This window comes from Myiozetetes cayanensis, unplaced genomic scaffold, assembly GCF_022539395.1.
Source record: "Myiozetetes cayanensis isolate MyiCay16 unplaced genomic scaffold, myiCay2020 scf29, whole genome shotgun sequence".
In the NCBI taxonomy this organism is placed as follows: Eukaryota; Metazoa; Chordata; class Aves; order Passeriformes; family Tyrannidae; genus Myiozetetes; species Myiozetetes cayanensis.
The window spans coordinates 809,516-826,827 of record NW_026087510.1 but is presented as its reverse complement, the minus strand read 5'-3'; the positions used below and the strand labels follow the sequence as shown (position 1 = coordinate 826,827).

Below are 17,312 nucleotides of genomic sequence, written 5' to 3'. Positions count from 1 at the left end.
TCCCATACCCCCAGCCCCAGTGTCCCCAGTATGCCCCCAGTGTCCCTATTATGTTCCCATAATCCCAGTCCCATTGTCCCCAGTATCCCCCCAGTGTCCCCAGTATCCCCCGTTCCCCCGGTATCCCTGCTGTGTTCCCATACTCCCAGACCCAGTGTCTCCAGTATCCCCCAGAGCACTCAGCCCCAGTTATCCTCCCACTATCCATATTATCCCCTACTATTCCCAGTATCCCTCAGCCCCAGTTAACCCCAGTATCCCACAGCTATCCCCAGTATCTCCCAGCTATCCCCACTATCCCCATTATCCCCCAGTTCTCCCCCTTATCCCCAGGATCTCCCACTATCCCCATTAATCCCCAGTTTTTCCCAGTATGTCCCAGTTATCCCCATTATCTCCCAGTTATCCCACACTATCCCCATTATCCCGCACTATTCCCACTCTCCCCCCAGCGGTCCCATCTCTCCCTCCCCGCACGTGGCGCCCCCTGGCGGCGGGGCGGCCGCCGCGCGCAGGCGCAGCACGGCCGGAGGGGGCACCGGGGCGGTGCGCGGGAAGTGGCGCACGCGCAGTGCGGGGGAAGGCGCCGCTGCCGCCAGAGAGGCGTGTCCACCGCCAGAGGGGCGGGGCTTGTGCTGGGGGCGGGGCCTGTGGTAGAGGGGTGGGGCCGCAGCAGTGCCCGTGCGCGGCGCATGCGCGGTGGGCGCGGCCGGGCCGTGTGAGCCGGGCCCGTCCCGCCCGTCCGCCCCGGCCCGGCCCGGTGAGTGCGGGGGGGACACACACGGGGACAGCCCGGGGGAGCGGGGGGGACACACACGGGGACAGCCCGGTGAGTGCGGGGGGGACACACGCGGGGACAGCCCGGGGGGAACTGGGGGGACACACGCGGGGACAGCGCGGTGAGTGCGGGGGGGACACACACGGGGACAGCCCGGGGGTGCGGGGGACACACAGGGGACAGCCCGGGGGAGCAGGGGGGACACGCGGGGACAGCCCGGGGGAGCGGGGGGACACACAGGGGACAGCCCGGTGGGTGCGGGGGGAACACACGCGGGGACAGCCTGGGGGGAGCGGGGGGGACACACACGGGGACAGCCCGGGGGGAGCGGGGGGGACACACACGGGGACAGCCCGGGGAAACCATCCCGGAGGGAACGGGAGAGCTCCCGCCTCACACACACGCGGGGAGCAGCCCTGGGGTACAATGTGCCCCCCCCGTTCTGGGGCCCACGAACCCCCCCGAGCGGGAGCGGGTTCTGCCGGGGGTAACTCCTCGGGAAACCCGCAGGGCGGTCCCGGCCCCGCGGCTCAGGCCCCGCCGGGGTTCGACTCGCAATAACCAAAATACCCCCCTTTTTTAATAACTATCTGTAGTTGTTCGTGCCCCGCCGTGCCGGGGCTGGTGGCTCCGGGGCCGCCGGGAGCTCCCACGGGGAGCGGTGAGAGGGTCAGTCCTGGTGGGAGAGCTCCAGTTTTTCCCTTGGATTCCCTTGTTTTTGTTCCTGTGGTGCTTTCCAAGGGCTGTCCCGCGCACCCTGCGGAAGGAGCGGGACGGGGCCGCTCGCGGGCCCCTTGGAGGAGGGTGGGAGTGCCGGGAGTGCTGTGGGAGCTGCGATTGGAGCTGTGATTCCCGCGGTGTTCCCCTCCCGCAGGCTCCACCTGTTTCCCGTCTCTCCAGGATGAGAGAGGCCTGGGCCCGGCTCTCCCCCTGTCCCTGTAGCTGATAGTTTGGGAAGCAGAGGTGATGCTGGAGTCGAGATGGCCGACAGCGTGAGAACCTTCCTTCATGACCTCGTCAGGGTGAGCTCCCCGCCCCTGCGGGAGCACCTTCCTTCCCGGGATTTGAAGGGAAAGGGGCTCCAGGTGTATTTTAACAGCGTTCTTTGGTGTGTCTGTTGCTGCTGAAGCTCTGACAGGTTTCCCTTGGGCACAAATCACTGTATAATATGTTGTTGTTATCATACTAATTTTCATTATTAAAATGTATAATATATAAAAATATATATACACATAATATATAATATATATAAACTGTATAATACATATAAAGTTTATACATGAAGTATATAAATAATAGATATATTATCCATATATTAAAATATAAATAAATAAAATATATACTATATAAAACATATATATGAAATATAGAATATATAAAATATAAGTAAAATGTGTAATGTGTACAAAATATACATATAAAATATATAAGTAAAATGTATGATACATACATATAGTATGTATAAAATATATATAAAACATACTATACATTTCATATATCAGATACTTTACATATATAATATATAAATACTCTATTGATATATGTTAATATATACATTATGTTAATATTACTGTTAATATTACAGTTGATTATATTTAATATACAAAAAGTAATATTATTGATACTATCATGCCATATATATAATATTTTAGAATTATATAATATATATTAATAGTATATAATATGATCTCTATGATATTATATGTTAATAATATATTATAACTATGACCATGGCAGCTCTGTCCCAGCAATAAAGGCTGTGTGACCTTGCTGCTCCCACCTACCTTCCATCACCCAGGGGTAAATAGAGCCTTAAAAACTGTGCTGTGGCACTGAGCAACAGCTCACGCCCAGAAGTAACTTGTGTTGGGAAACTCGCTGGGTTTGATCAGACACCTCTGGAGGGAGGAGTTCTGTCCTTTCCTGGTGCTCCCACAACATCTTCCCTACGTTGAGTGAAGGAAAACTTCTGGGTACATTCCTGGTAACAGGTTGGCACTGATGTGGCTGGTGGGAGGATGTTTCTGATGAGGACAGATGCTTTTATTTGTGAAGGAATGAGCATCAAACCCGTATGTACAGTCAGACTTTGCACATCCCAAATATTTGTGTAATTCCACTTTATTGGCCTCTAAGTGCTGGCAGGGGATGAGGGTCCTCCTGCCAGACAGGGCTGGGAGAGATCCGACTCTTTCACTTTTGCCAGGGTTATAAATAGTGCAGATTGGAAGAGAAATCACACCTTTACAGAGAAATCACTGCTGCTCCTGGAGATGCTGGAATGAGCAGTGATTTAGGTCACCAGGCCATGGAAAGGAGGTGGTGTTGCTGCTCCAGGCCTTGGCTCTGGCTGAGCCGGGTGCTGCTCACCCAGGGAGCTGGGCCAGCCGTGGAACCAGGAGGGCTCTGATGGCACATCCTATTCCTCCTCTCTCCTTGTGCTGCAGGGAATTAAGGACTCCATCTGGGGCATCTGCACCATCTCCAAGCTGGACGCCCGGATCCAGCAGAAAAGGGAAGAGCAGAGGCGCAGGAGAGCCAACAGCGCGCTGGCCCAGCGGAGGTTTCACATGGAAGAGAAGAAGCAAGAGAAGTGAGTGCAGGGCCCAGCGAGTCAGAAATGGGGTCATTCCCTTCCCCTCGGGTAGCCAGAGCCAATAAATGGGAAGAACGTGGCGTGAAACTCCCTTTTTCCACTGGGTAATGGAGCTGGAGCTGTGAGATAAGAAGTCGGGCCTTTTATGTTGTTTGATAATTAGTTTGAATTGCCACTGGAAGGTGTGGAGCTGTGCACACTGAAAGAACGTGGATTTGCGGGTTTCTTTTCCTCCTGAATCCTCGTGCCGCTGCAGACCCGTTGTTTTTTCTGGTAGTCATAGGATCAGGGAAGAAGCTGCAGCTCAGATCCATCTCTTTTCCCCAGGCCTGCGGCGTGTGGAGCTGCAGAATCTCAGTGGCTCTGGAAATGCCAGAATTATCTCCACGTGGGAGCAAAGACCATCTGTTCCCATGTCTGACTCCCAAACTGCTCTGGGATGTGTCTCTGCTGCCCTGATTACACTGGGCTGGCACCTCACCCGGTGTTTTGGGGAATGTCTGAGACACTTCCCAATTTTTCAGCCCAGCTGGGTGGTAGGCTGGCTGAAAGGGCAAAGAAGACTCTCCCTTGATCTCAGTCCTCCTTAAGGTTTCACACATGGGCTGCCCCTGAGGAATAATATAAATTTTAGAGGCACTGAACAGCTGAATTTTGCTGGTTTTCATTGTAACAAAGTCCCTTTGGTAGCAGGAGCTGACTGGGGAAGTGCTGCAGAGTCCCACAGAGCTGCTCTTGCATGTCCAAATAGCCACACCAAAAGCACCCTGAGCTGAAACAGTCTCTGCTGAGACCAAAGAACACCCCAAACTCTCTAATTTTATTGTGGCAAGAGTTTAAGGAGAATGATGCCTGAGATCTCCAATATATGCTTAAAAATCTGGAAGAAAGCTTTGCTTTTCTTCCATTTCAGTGCAGATTGTGGGAGTTAATAAAGGCTGAAAGTCTCCCTGCTGTAAATCTTGTAGAGACCTGGTGTGAGTCTGTGTGGGGATTCCTTCCAGGATTCTCATTTGGATAAAATCAGGTGCAGCACTGTGGTGGAGCTGGCTCTTGGAGACACTTCCAAGGTGTCCCAGGTGTGGGGCAGCTTTGTCCAGGTGCTGGGACATTAACAGGTCTCTCTCCTGCAGTGAACCCCGGATAGTGAGCCGGATATTTCAGTGTTGTGCCTGGAACGGAGGTGTCTTCTGGGTACGTGGAGACTTTTTATTTTTCATGTATTTTGTTTTAAAACCCCTGTGAAAACCCATGTTCTGCTCCAGCCCTCGTGCTGAGAGGGGTGAGGGCTGTTGGCGTGGCTGCAGGAATTGCTGGGTGTTCCCATCCCAATGCTGTATTTTAAGGGATTCACTCTGGGATATAGGACCACAGGCTTGCTCAGGAGACCCACACATGAACCCATGAGCTGCTTTTCCCGCTCTCCACCAAAACATCCTGCTCTGCTGCAGCCTGGGATACTGCTTTGCCAGTTGGATATTGATGTCCTAAAGACATTTCCTTGGCTTTGACCTTCCCGTGGCTGTGTCATGAGGCTGATCCTAATGGAGACTGTCTCATAAATCACCAGCTTTGTTTTCCCATTACACTGGGGCAGAGTACAAGGGATGCTCAAGTGCTCAGCCGTAGATTGTGGCTGTATTTAAGCAGAGATCCTTGTTCCTCTGTGTTTATGGATCACTGGGGGAGGAGAGGCACATCTGCCTTCGGATTCCTGGCCACAGGAGCACAGAAATGACCCTGCAGAGCCCCACTGAGAACCCTTGTTGTTTGTTTCTCCCTGCAGCTGAGTCTCTTCTTGTTCTACCGAGTGTTCATCCCCGTCCTTCAGTCAGTCACGGCGCAGATCATTGGTGGGTGCCTTTCCCCCGGGTATTTTGGGGTGCTGAGCAACCCATGTTGATGAGTTCTGGGGGTCCCAACACCCATTGAGCTGTTCCTCCCTGTACCAACCCATCCCATCCCCAATTGTTCAGCAGAACAAGCCAGCCGTGGATCACCCCACTTGACAGCCTGTGTGTGTTGGGGATCCAGCCCGGGGGTTTTACTACTCAAAACACATTTGTCGGTGTATTTTTGTATTTAAATAAAAAAGCAAGTGGGTGGAAATGTGCTTTTAGAGACATTTAAAGCACTGCAGTCAGGAGAAATTCCCTGGAGGCTGTGCCAGGGAGCTTTTGGAGGCTCCTCCACTGGTTCCTCACGTGTCCTCCCTGCCTCTCTCCCGAAGGTGACCCATCCTTACACGGCGATGTCTGGTCCTGGCTGGAGTTCATCCTCACCTCCATTTTCAGCGCTCTCTGGGTCCTGCCCCTCTTTGTGCTCAGTAAGGTTGTCAATGCCATCTGGTTCCAGGTAGGTGACAGGAACCTGGGCCCTGCCTTGGGCAAACGGGGGGGAGTTTCCTCACTGGGTGGTGTCGGGGCACGAGATGAAACCCCCTCCCCACCGTGGGCTCTGGGCAGGCAAAAGCAGCTCAGTAACATCCTCCCAGGTTTAATTTCCCTGAAGCCCCTCTCGAGCCCCCTTTCCTCAAGCCCCCCTCTGTGGCAGGACATCGCGGACCTGGCGTTCGAGGTGTCGGGCAGGAAGCCTCACCCCTTCCCCAGCGTCAGCAAAATCATCGCAGACATGCTCTTCAACCTCCTGCTGCAGGCGCTCTTCCTCATCCAGGTGAGGGGAGACACCAGGGAACCGCTGTGCTGCACCCCGAGTGCCCCCCGTGGTGGTTCCCCCAAACCCCCCAGTCCCTCTCAGTCCCCTGCTCCTTCTCCCTCCCAGGGGATGATCGTGAGCCTGTTCCCCATCGACCTGGTTGGGCAGCTGATCAGCCTCCTGCACATGTCGCTGCTCTACTCGCTCTACTGCTTTGAGTACCGCTGGTTCAACAAAGGTGAGGGGCTTCACCTGGACTGGGGGTTTCTCTGCTCCAGGAGTGGCCAATTCTGGCATCGGGCTGATTTTCCATCAGTTTTTATACGGATTGAAGGGTAAACATGAGCCAGCAGTGTGCTCAGGTGGCCAGGAAGGCCAAAGGCACCCGTTCTGTCCCAGCCATGGTGTGGCCACAGGCCCAGGGCAGTGCTGGGCACTGCTCAGGCACATTCAGTGCTGCTTTCTCACTGCAGGAGAGACACTGAGGGGCTGAGCGTGTCCAGAGAGGAGAACACAGCTGGGGAAGGGGCTGGAGCACAAATCTGATGAGGAGCAGCTGAGGGGGCCTCAGCCTGGAGAAAAGGAGGCTCGGGGGGACCTTCTGGCTCTGCAACTCCCTGACAGGAGAGGGGAGCCAAGGGGGTTTGGGCTCTGCTCCCAGGGGACAGGGACAGGACAAGGGGAAACGGTCTCAGGTTGTGCCAGGGGAGGGTCAGGTTGGACATCAGGAGGAATTTCTTAATGGAAAGGGTTGTCAGGCATTGGAAGGGGCTGCCAGGAGAGATGGTGGAGTCTCCATCCCTGGAGGTGTCCAAGGAATGACTGGACGTGGCACTCCGTGCTCTAGGCTGGGGGACAAGGTGGGGGTTGGTCACAGGTTGGACTTGGTGATTTTGGAGCTCTTTTGCAGCCCAGTCGGTTCTGTGGTTCTTTAGTGAGGGTCTCTCCTCCCTGTGGGTCCCTTCCCACGGGGTTTTTCCCCCGGCAGGAATTGAAATGCACCAACGGTTGTCAAACATCGAGAGGAACTGGCCCTACTACTTCGGCTTCGGGTTACCACTGGCGTTCCTCACGGCCATGCAGTCCTCCTACATCATCAGGTGGGAAGGAACTCCGGCCCCTCCTCCTCCGACACCCACCAGACCCACCGAGTGCCTCGGATTTATTTTATTTTATTTTTCCCTTGCAGTGGTTGCCTCTTTTCCATCCTTTTCCCTCTCTTCATCATCAGCGCCAACGAAGCCAGGACCCCCGGCAAAACCTAGTGAGTATTTGCCCCTCCCAGCCCCGCTGACCCCTCCAACACCGCTCCCAAAACGCCGTGGGGGCGTTCCCGGCATCGGGAGCTGACGGACTCTCTTGCCTTGCAGCCACTTCCAGCTCCGCCTCTTCTCCTTGGTGGTTTTCCTCAGCAACAGACTCTTTCACAAGACCGTTTACCTTCAGTCCGCCCTGAGTGGTGCTTCCTCCTCTCCTTCCTCCTCCTCCTCCTCCTCACCCTCCCCCGCCAAACACGCGGCCGTTCCGGGGCACTGAGCCCCCCCCGGGGAGGGGGGACCCCACGGGACCCTCCGTGCCCAGCGTGGCTGTGGGTTCCGCGTCTCGAGGCAGGGGGGATATCTGGGTTTTTAACACCTTTGTGAGTGTGCAGGGGCCGGGTCGAGCCCCGCGCTTGTTTTATAGCGACTCTTTTGTACGCCTTTCCCGTGCCATGTCCCCGCCCCCGGGCCCGTGGGGCGGACCCCCCGCGCCCCGTCCTGCCGTGGTGTCCCCCCCGTGTTCCCGCTGCCCCTCGTCCCCCTTCCCGCTCCCTCCATGTGCCCAAACTCAGGTCGCGGGAGGGGGGGGCGGGTATTTTTGGGAGTCCCCGCTGCCGTCGAGCACAGTGTGTAACCCCCCCCCCCTCCCCGTGCATGTACCGTTTCTGTCGGGTCGGGGAAGGAACCGGTGATGACGTTCAAAACACCCCTTTGGATATTTTGGGCCGGTTTATCAACTTTTCTCTAGTATTTTCACACTGAAACATTAAAACGGAGAAACCACGAGTTCTCAGCCGTCCCGGGCCTGCCGCTGTGTTCGATGCGGGCGGGGAGGTGTCCCCTGGGCGGAGGGGGTTCCCCTGCCCGGGGATGGGGGGGTCACTCCGTCACTGCCCCCGGGGCTTCCCCGAGCACCGCCCACGTGGCACCGCCCACGTGGCGCGCCCGACCCGCTTCCGCTTCCGCCCACGTGACGCTCCCAAGCCCTGACGGACACGTCACAGCTCGCTCCCGGCCGGCTCCGCCCACCCCGCTCTTTGCCAATTGGAAGGCACCGTGAGCGGCGGGCCCCGCCCCTCGGCTGAGTGCGCGGCACCTCAGCCAATGAGAGCGGGCGGTTCTGGAGTGGCGTGTGCGGGGCCCAATGGGGAGCGGGCGGGGCTGGCGGCGGCGAGGGTAGGGCGGCTGCGCGGGGCGGATGGAGCGGGCGGAGGGGCCGCGCTGAGGGACCGGCCGGGCGGGCGGGTGAGCGAGGGAGAGGCGGCTCTGGGGGTGAGCGGTGTCCGGCTCTGGGGGTGAGCGGTGTCCGGCTCTGGGGGGTGAGCGGTGTCCGGCTCTGAGGGGGCTGTGGGGAGAGCGGTGTCCGGCTCTGAGGGGGCTGTGGGGAGAGCGGTGTCCGGCTCTGAGGGGGCTGTGGGGAGAGCGGTGTCCGGCTCTGAGGTGCTGAGGGGTGAGCGGGGCTGTGGGATGAGCGGGGCTGAGGGGTGAGCGGTGTCCGGCTCTGAGGGGCTGAGGGGTGAGCGAGGCTGTGGGGTGAGCGGTGTCCGGCTCTGAGGGGCTGAGGGGTGAGCGGGGCTGTGGGATGAGCGGGGCTGAGGGATGAGCGGTGTCCGGCTCTGGGGGGCTGAGGGGTTCCGGTGTGCCCTGCTCGGGGCGCCCTCGTTTTTGGGGCGGGTGGCGCCGTGGGACGCGCCCCGCGCGTGTGGGGATGGCGGTGTCTGTGAGGGGGTGCTCTGTGCCGGGAGCTCTGGTGCTGAGCGGTCACCCCGGGCAGAGCCAGCGGTGTCTGCCCCTGCCACCCTCAGCTCCTTCATTGCCGCGGGGCGTCCGGGAAGTATCCGCGGCACGGGGTTATTCCCGCACCAGTGCCCAGTGGGAAGCACTTCCAGGGCACGGGAAGGTTTCCTTCAGGCGCAGTCTGTTTGATTTTTTTTTTTTTAAATCTCAGCCCGTCTTAATGGTGGTGTAGCTCACAAACCCTGAACTGGGGTTGCTACCCCTGTCCGGGGCAGCGGGAGGGGTTTTCCTCATGGAATGAGTTAAAGAAGGATTTTAAAGAAATCTGAATGTTTTCAAGGGTAGAAAGATGTTAAAGCTGCTGTTCTCTAGTCACAGTTTCACTTCCTTGGTGTCTGACCCCCAGATTTCTCTGGCTTTTGCTCCACCCAGGGAGGTTGAATTAAACAGCCACGTCTGGTGTGAGCAAAGATGATTTACTCTTCTTGTCTGCATTAACAAACCACATCTCTGTATTTAACAAATAATTCAAAGTGGGAGCAACCAGGAGCTGTTTGTACTTGCTGCATGTGACAAAAAGCACCAATTTCTTGCACTCTCCCTGGGTTATATTTTGTGCATGGCTTGCAGGTGATGGTTAAACTCCAGAGAGCAGCCAGGGGGGAGGCAGGGGCTTTGCTCAGAGCTTACACGGGGGTTTTGTTCTGTGCACACAGAAGCAGGCACGTCCTCTGCCCCTGAGAAGTTCTGGGCTCTGTGAGGGGGAGGAAAACCGGCCAAGAGCTGGGGTGACTGCTCAGGTGAGGAAGGGAGGCACAAGCACCTGGCAGGGCTGAAGGGTGGGCAGGAATGGGGGTTAAGGTCCGAGTTCATGAGGCCCTCAGGGGTCTGAGTCGCTCCTGTCCGTGTCCAGGTGTTCCAGGATCCTCAGGCTCGGCCTTGGATGTGAAAAATGACCAAGCTGGGGTTTCTCCGGCTCTCCTACGAGAAGCAGGACACGCTGCTCAAGCTGCTCATCCTGTCCATGGCAGCTGTGCTCTGTAAGTGTGTCCTCAGGGAGGGCTCCTGCTGCCCTCAGAGGAGACCCCTGGCTGGAGCTGCCTCTGCTCCTTCTTCTCTTCTCGTTCAGGCTGTGAAATTCTCACCTGCCTTTAAACCACACCATAATCCCTCTGTGCCTTTTCCTTTGAAAACTGCCTCTTTCTTTGCCTTCTCGTTGACCAATTTAATACAAAAATTGTTTTCATCCAGCAAAGAAGGGGGACAGCCAAGCTCAGGGAGCTCTTTGTGTTCACTCTGCCCCTTCTCTGTGTTTGCAGCTTTCTCCACAAGGCTCTTTTCCGTCTTAAGATTTGAAAGTGTCATCCATGAATTTGACCCGTAAGTTGTTCTCAGTTCCTGGGGGCTTGTTGGGTTTTTCCCCTCCTGGAGCCGGTGGAATTCAAACAGTGTGTGCCTGGCTCAGCTAATCCGCGTGGAGGATGTGGGATTTGGAGGGCAGGTGTCAGTGCAGCTTGGTTTTCCTTTTCCACAGCCAAAATTTACTTGTTACCCAGGGCTCTTCCTGCAGCCTGGATCCAGGAATGGCCTGCCATTGCTTTGCTGCTGGAATGGGGTTATTCCCTGCCTGGGTGCAGCAGAAGAGAGGGCTCCTGGGACAGCCTGTGTCTGTGTCCCAGGCTTGTCACTGATTAAATCAGTCCCAAGGGAGACTGTTACCTTTGCAAACCCACTTTTAACCCCCCTGGGAGGAGGGAGGCGCCTTTGCAGCCAAGCTGAGGGAAACTGGGCTGGTTCCCTGTGTGTGGGACCCCCGGGATGAGCCCTCAGAGCGCCTCGTCCCCCGTGCAGGTACTTCAACTACCGCACCACCCGCTTCCTGGCCGAGGAGGGCTTCTACAAATTCCACAACTGGTTTGATGACCGAGCGTGGTACCCCCTGGGCAGGATCATCGGGGGCACCATTTACCCAGGTGAAGCTTCTGCCGAGCCAGAACACACCTGGCACGGGGCAAAATCGGGAGAGGGGTGGGGGGTGCCCATGGAGCGCATTTCGGAATTCCAACTGGGACAGAGGGGAGCTCGGGGATGCTCCCTGGGCAGCAGCTCCCTCCTGGCCAGGCTGTGGGGCACCCTGAGGAAGGTGTGTCCGTGCTGCAGGTCTGATGATCACGTCGGCAGCGATCTACCACGTGCTGCACTTCTTCCACATCACCATCGACATCCGCAATGTCTGCGTGTTCCTGGCCCCCCTCTTCTCCTCCTTCACCACCATCGTGACCTACCACCTCACCAAGGAGCTCAAGGTACAGGGACCCCCGGGGTGCCCCTGCCGGGCCCGGGCCTTGGCGAGGAGCAGGGGCTCTTGGCTCTTTAGGGGAGCAGCTGGGCCGGAGTCTGGGAGGTGACCACCGTGCTCCTCAAACCCCCCACCTCCTGGGGAGCGGGAGACCTTTTCAAAACTTTGTTTCCACACTCAGTTTGTATTCCTTTGAGTAACAAAGCCCCTAAACCCCGCTGTTCCCCCTGGCTGCTTTCCCAGGACGCAGGGGCAGGGCTCCTCGCTGCCGCCATGATCGCCGTGGTGCCCGGCTACATCTCTCGATCCGTCGCCGGCTCCTACGACAACGAAGGTGAGTTTGTGACCCCTGGGGAACCCTTAAGGACTGCTGGGAAATGGAAAGTGATGATAAAGGTGCTGCAGGGCACAGTAGAGGTCCAGGGAGCCCTGCCAGGTTTGTACCATACAAACCCCACTGATCAGAGATCTGAGGTGTTTCTCACCCACGCAGGGAAGAAGGGGGAGTGTTTCCCAACTCTGGCAGCGGGTGTTCCCTGTTCCCAGTATCCTTGTTTGCCAATCAGAAAGGGTTTTGCCACCTCCACAAACTCCACCTGGGACCAGAGCTACTGCATGGTTCCCCCATGGTTTTATCTCCATTCTGGGAGTGACTGGCAAAGACAGGAATCTCACTGTCAGTGCCTGGGGCAGAGGAGGATCCAGATTGCTTCCCAGTAGCTGGGCTTTTGGGAGCTGTGTAAGGAGTTCTCCCAGCTGGTGTGGCTGGAAGGAGCCACGTGAGCTCTTACCTGGAGTGAGACACAAACCCTGCAGTGTTTCAGTCTCGAAATTGGAGATGAAACACTTCTCCCAGGCTTCTTTTTGTACAAAGTGCTCTTCCACCTCTTGATGGAACATCAGAAGCATTTATATGTATATATTTAATGGATTGAGTGCTCTGTTGTACCTAAGGGGTGACATTAAACCCTTCTGGTCCTCCCGCAGGTATCGCCATATTCTGCATGCTCTTGACCTACTACATGTGGATCAAAGCTGTCAAAACTGGCTCCATCTACTGGGCAGCCATGTGTGCCCTGGCCTATTTCTACATGGTGAGTGTCCCCTCTCCCCGTGCTGGGGTGATCCCGACTCCGAGCTCCCTCTGTTTATGGAGATGGGAATCCACAGCGTGCCATTCCTGTGGCTGTGAGTCCAGGGAGCTGGAACCTCCATGGAGGTGGAAATGGAGCAGGTGCTTGCCTTGTTCATTTACATTTCCCAAATTAGTGGGTTTTATGTGAGGTTTTATTAATAATGTTGAGAAATCTGTGTTTCTGGCTGCTGGGATGTCAAGGATGCCCTTAGAGCAGATCCCAGCTGGCATTGCCACTGGGTGAAAATCCTGCCTGTGATCCCAGGAAAACCAAAACCTGCCACGTTTCACTGTGTATCTGTTCAGTCCTGGAACTTGTGGGTCTGTCTGGTTTGTGTCTCACAGGTCTCCTCATGGGGTGGCTACGTCTTCCTGATCAACCTCATCCCCCTGCACGTCCTGGTGCTGATGCTGACCGGGCGCTTCTCCCACAGGATCTACGTAGCCTATTGCACAGTCTACTGCTTGGGAACCATCCTCTCCATGCAGATCTCCTTTGTTGGCTTCCAGGTGGGCACCAGGAGGATTTGCACACTCAGGGGTGGATTTTAACAGAATAGCAGTGTGCTGGCACCTGCTTTCCCTTCTTGCTTCGCAGTTGTAAGTGGATGCTGGCTCCTTATTCCAGCTCCCATGATGCTGATTCCTTGCCACCTTTGGCAAAATGACCTTTTGGAGGTGCTGGATGACTTTCAAAGCTGTTGATAACCTTCATGGCGCTGGTTGCCTGCCATAAAAATACCTTTGGTTTCTGTGAAGGAAACACTTGTACCATTGTGCGTCTTGGTGTGGCAGGAAACGTGCCTGCCTAGCTCGTGTTTCCGAGAGAATCCAGTTAACTTTCCATGTGGATTCTTATCAGAATCGAAGCGGATGTAGGAAAGGGACTCCTGCCAGCTGTGCCAACCACAGGGAGGGCACATCTGAACATTTTCCTGTGACTTTGGCAGTGATTGTGCCGAGAAGTGATTTGTGAAAAAAGCCAATAACAGGTGCGACGGGGCTCTTGTTTTGCTCTGTGTCTGACCCTGCCCTGCCCTGCTCCCAGCCCGTCCTCTCCTCGGAGCACATGGCTGCCCTCGGAGTCTTCGGCTTGTGCCAGATCCATGCCTTCGTGGACTACCTCAGGAGCAAGCTGAACCCCCAGCAGTTCGAAATCCTCTTCAGGAGCGTCATTTCCCTGGTCGGCTTCGTCCTCCTCAGCATCGGCGCCATTCTGATGCTCACAGGTAGCTCGAGACTGAGGCCATACTGAAGGTGTTGCTTCCAAGGGCATGGAATTTGTCCGTCCTAACTCCGTGTCGCTGTGGTGTCAGTGCCTGTGAGCCCCTTTGAAGGGAGAGGCTGGGACCTGCCCAAATCTGTGAGTTAGCAGGGAATATTTAAGCAACAGCTGCAGGATCCGAGGGGCAGAGAGGCTGGGCTGGTGCTGCAGATACCGAACCTCACTCTGTAATAGCGAAGAGATGCCCAAAACAGAGGTTGGGTGGAGAGGAGGGGTTTTAGGGTAAAACTGCCTTTTATTTCTTTTTTAAAATGGCAGGTTTGAGTAATAGGTTGAACAAGATCTGGGATTGCTCATTCAGCCTCACATGTGCTTCCCCAGGAAAGCATGTGTTGGCATTGCCGGTAAATCTCTGCTGGATCCAAAGAGGATTTGTTTTCTCCTATTTCCTAGGGAAGATCTCCCCGTGGACGGGGCGTTTCTACTCCCTGCTGGACCCTTCCTACGCCAAGAACAACATCCCCATCATCGCCTCCGTCTCCGAGCACCAGCCCACCACCTGGTCCTCCTACTACTTCGACCTGCAGCTCCTGGTGTTCATGTTCCCGGGTGAGTCGCCAGCCTTGAGTTATTCACCAGAGGGTTTGTCCTGCTTCTCCTGGGGTGCTGAGCCTGGGGGGAGCTCTGTGTGCCTGGTTTTATGTAATTTCTGAGCTGACCTGTGTCTCTGCCCCACACAGTCGGTCTCTATTACTGCTTCAGCAACCTCTCGGACGCCCGGATCTTCATCATCATGTACGGCGTGACCAGCATGTACTTCTCGGCTGTCATGGTGAGGGCTGCAGCCTCCTGGCTTCTAACAAAGCTGATTTAATTTATTTTTCTGAACTTAAGGATGATTCTTTCCCCCTGAGGGTTCTCCCTTCCTTTAATATTGGGGTTTTGCCCCTCTGTATAGCGAGGTTGCAAAACTCACTGGTTTGGGTGTTACTTCCCTCAGGCCAGTGCTACCCACCAGTCACTGTTCCGCTGTTTCAAGATGAGCTGAAAACCCAACCAAATTCTCTGGGTTTCCAAGCAGGGACTGCTGCCAATAAACCATTTCCACTCTTACTCTGGCACCCCAAGCCCTAAATGGGGTTGAGTTGTGGTGTGGAGGCATCTACTAATCTTTGCCTCCACCTAAGATTGGTGATCGAGGTCACTTCGGCGTGGTGGCCTGTTTTGACTGTCCAAGGTTGTGGCAGTTCCCCGCTAGAAAAATCAGCCATGAGGCTGATGTATCCACAGAATGTGAGGTGCTGGATTAGGAATGGCATCAGATTCCCTCTTCTCTCGGATCTCTGCCTGGCTTCGTTCTTCGACAGTTCTGCTGTTGCCGTAGGTGCGTCTGATGCTGGTGCTGGCCCCGGTGATGTGCATCCTGTCCGGCATCGGCGTGTCCCAGGTGTTGTCCACCTACATGAAGAACCTGGATATCAGCCGGCCGGACAAGAAGAGCAAAAAGCAGCAAGACTCCACCTACCCCATCAAAAACGAGGTGTGTGCCGGGCCGGCTCAGGAGAACCGCTGGTCCTGGCGGGGCCGAGTGTGGGGGCTGACGGCCTCGTCCCTCCAGCGCTGAGACCTGGGCTGCTCCCGCAGGTTGCCAGCGGCATGATCCTGGTCATGGCGTTCTTCCTGATCACTTACACCTTCCACTCCACCTGGGTGACCAGCGAGGCCTATTCCTCCCCCTCCATCGTGCTCTCTGCCCGCGGCGGGGATGGCAGCAGGATCATCTTCGATGACTTCAGAGAGGCTTATTACTGGCTGCGGCACAACACGCCAGAGGTACACAGGGGGTTGGGGTGTTGGGGACCCAATGTTTTCCACTGAGGCGCTGACAGCACGGCCTGTGTTTGGGTGTAGGATGCAAAGGTGATGTCCTGGTGGGACTATGGGTACCAGATCACCGCCATGGCCAACCGGACCATCCTGGTGGACAACAACACTTGGAACAACACGCACATCTCCCGCGTCGGCCAGGTGGGTCCTTCCCTCACCCCCCGCCTTGCCTGGTCTTTCTGGGCACCACACATTGTGGCTGACGCCGTGCTTGCCCCAGGCCATGGCATCGACGGAGGAGAAAGCCTACGAGATCATGAGGGAGCTGGACGTCAGCTACGTGCTGGTCATCTTCGGCGGCCTCACCGGGTACTCGTCCGACGGTAAGATCCCGCTCTGAGCTGGGTCAGACCCATCTGGGCACGCTGGTGCCAGTCCCACCTCCAGCCAGGGCTGTCGAGTGGAAATGGTGCCAGAATGCTCCTCTCTGGACCTTGCACGTTCCTTCTTAGCTCTCCCTCAATTCAGCTTCTTGCTCTTGGCCACCCAAATGAATCCATCTCCTCAATCCTGACCCTCCCAGCTCAGCTTCACTCCTCATTCTTTTGCCTGAACTCTACTCTTTGTTCTTTCACCACAGCTCAACCCCTTGCTCTTGGCCACCCAAATCAACTCCAGTCGTCATTCTTTGCCCCCCAACTTAACTCATTGCCTCTGGCCAACTCAACTCAACCCTTGCTCTTGGCAACTCAACTCATTTTTTTACCGCAACTTAACACCTCACTCTCTACCCCCCAACTCTCTGCTCTCCACGTTCCAGACATCAACAAGTTCCTGTGGATGGTGCGGATCGGGGGCAGCACGGACACGGGGCGCCACATCAAGGAGCACGACTACTACACCCCCACCGGGGAGTTCCGTGTCGACCGCGAGGGCTCCCCGGTGCTGCTCAACTGCCTCATGTACAAGATGTGCTATTACCGCTTCGGCCAGGTCTACACCGAGGCCAGTGAGTGCCCAGAACCACCCCCTGCAGGGATGACACCCCTTTTGGGGTGCCCCACCACGCCCTGGCATCCCCAGGGCACGGTGTGGCAGCGCTGCCTGTCCTTTGCCCTCTCCCAGAGCGACCACCGGGCTACGACCGGGTGAGGAACGCCGAAATCGGCAACAAGGACTTTGAGCTGGACGTGCTGGAGGAGGCCTACACCACAGAGCACTGGCTGGTCCGAATATACAAGGTACGGCCCCAGGGCGAGCCCAGACCTCTGATTTGGGGGAAAAAATGTGGAGTTCCACCTAACGAGGCTTTTATTTTTCCCCTGCCCAGGTGAAAGATTTGGACAACCGCGGGTTGTCGAGGACGTAGAGGAGCCGGGGGCGGCCATGCCAAACACGCACTGACCCAGCCTTGGCCTGTGCAGCAGAGATTGGGGGGGTTGTGGGGTCTGAGGGGGGCTGTTCCGGGGTTGTTTTGTACTGTTTGTAAGCGCAGGCAGCGGCGGGAGGGCCCCGCCCGCCCCGTCCCGCCAGGAGTGACTTTTATATCCACACAGGGCCGCCGCCAAATCGGGAGCTGCGGCTCTGACCCCGGGGCTGATCGACCGGGAGTCACAAAGAGGATGAATAAATAAAACAAAAACAATTAAAAAAAAAAAAGAAGTGGCGATTTTTGTGAGGTTTTACCCCTGAGTTCTGCCAGAGGGACTTTGGGGCTGTTTGGGCGCTTTTAATTGATTTGGTGGAAATGTGGGCTGGGGTGGTGGTGGGGAGGTCATGACCTGGTCATGGGCGGCGGGGT

General features: G+C 56.1%; 2 protein-coding genes across 2 annotated transcripts; both read left to right on the top strand.

The window, feature by feature from the left end:
• Nucleotides 1-669: 669 nt before the first annotated feature.
• Nucleotides 670-8,074, top strand: EI24 (EI24 autophagy associated transmembrane protein). Its single transcript, XM_050323213.1, has 11 exons — nucleotides 670-760; nucleotides 1,653-1,800; nucleotides 3,226-3,371; nucleotides 4,508-4,568; nucleotides 5,161-5,227; nucleotides 5,605-5,729; nucleotides 5,928-6,047; nucleotides 6,156-6,267; nucleotides 7,018-7,129; nucleotides 7,219-7,293; nucleotides 7,400-8,074. Exons 2-11 carry the CDS (start codon nucleotides 1,759-1,761, stop codon nucleotides 7,563-7,565), a joined length of 1,026 nt encoding a protein of 341 aa, XP_050179170.1. The 5' UTR covers nucleotides 670-760; nucleotides 1,653-1,758; the 3' UTR covers nucleotides 7,566-8,074.
• A 406-nt stretch (nucleotides 8,075-8,480) lies between these two features.
• Nucleotides 8,481-17,173, top strand: STT3A (STT3 oligosaccharyltransferase complex catalytic subunit A). The gene is made up of 19 exons (XM_050323147.1): nucleotides 8,481-8,533; nucleotides 9,742-9,825; nucleotides 9,939-10,065; nucleotides 10,345-10,405; nucleotides 10,877-10,998; nucleotides 11,186-11,331; nucleotides 11,568-11,658; nucleotides 12,312-12,418; nucleotides 12,805-12,969; nucleotides 13,508-13,688; nucleotides 14,138-14,293; nucleotides 14,425-14,516; nucleotides 15,069-15,224; nucleotides 15,329-15,517; nucleotides 15,596-15,712; nucleotides 15,792-15,894; nucleotides 16,332-16,520; nucleotides 16,637-16,752; nucleotides 16,842-17,173. The coding sequence occupies exons 3-19, from the start codon at nucleotides 9,978-9,980 to the stop codon at nucleotides 16,878-16,880; spliced, it is 2,118 nt and encodes a 705-aa protein (XP_050179104.1). The 5' UTR covers nucleotides 8,481-8,533; nucleotides 9,742-9,825; nucleotides 9,939-9,977; the 3' UTR covers nucleotides 16,881-17,173.
• Nucleotides 17,174-17,312: the final 139 nt, after the last annotated feature.

What these genes read in the sequence shown, in the direction of transcription:
- EI24 (XM_050323213.1), top strand. Translation starts at nt 1,759, where the DNA reads ATGGCCGACAGCGTGAGAACCTTCCTTCATGACCTCGTCAGG. An exon ending in GAAGAGAAGAAGCAAGAGAA is followed by an intron (nt 3,372 to 4,507) that starts GTGAGTGCAGGG and finishes TCTCTCCTGCAG; the next exon opens with TGAACCCCGGATAGTGAGCC. An exon ending in GTACCGCTGGTTCAACAAAG is followed by an intron (nt 6,268 to 7,017) that starts GTGAGGGGCTTC and finishes TTCCCCCGGCAG; the next exon opens with GAATTGAAATGCACCAACGG.
- STT3A (XM_050323147.1), top strand. Translation starts at nt 9,978, where the DNA reads ATGACCAAGCTGGGGTTTCTCCGGCTCTCCTACGAGAAGCAGGACACG. An exon ending in CCCTGGCCTATTTCTACATG is followed by an intron (nt 12,419 to 12,804) that starts GTGAGTGTCCCC and finishes TGTGTCTCACAG; the next exon opens with GTCTCCTCATGGGGTGGCTA. An exon ending in CCTACCCCATCAAAAACGAG is followed by an intron (nt 15,225 to 15,328) that starts GTGTGTGCCGGG and finishes CTGCTCCCGCAG; the next exon opens with GTTGCCAGCGGCATGATCCT.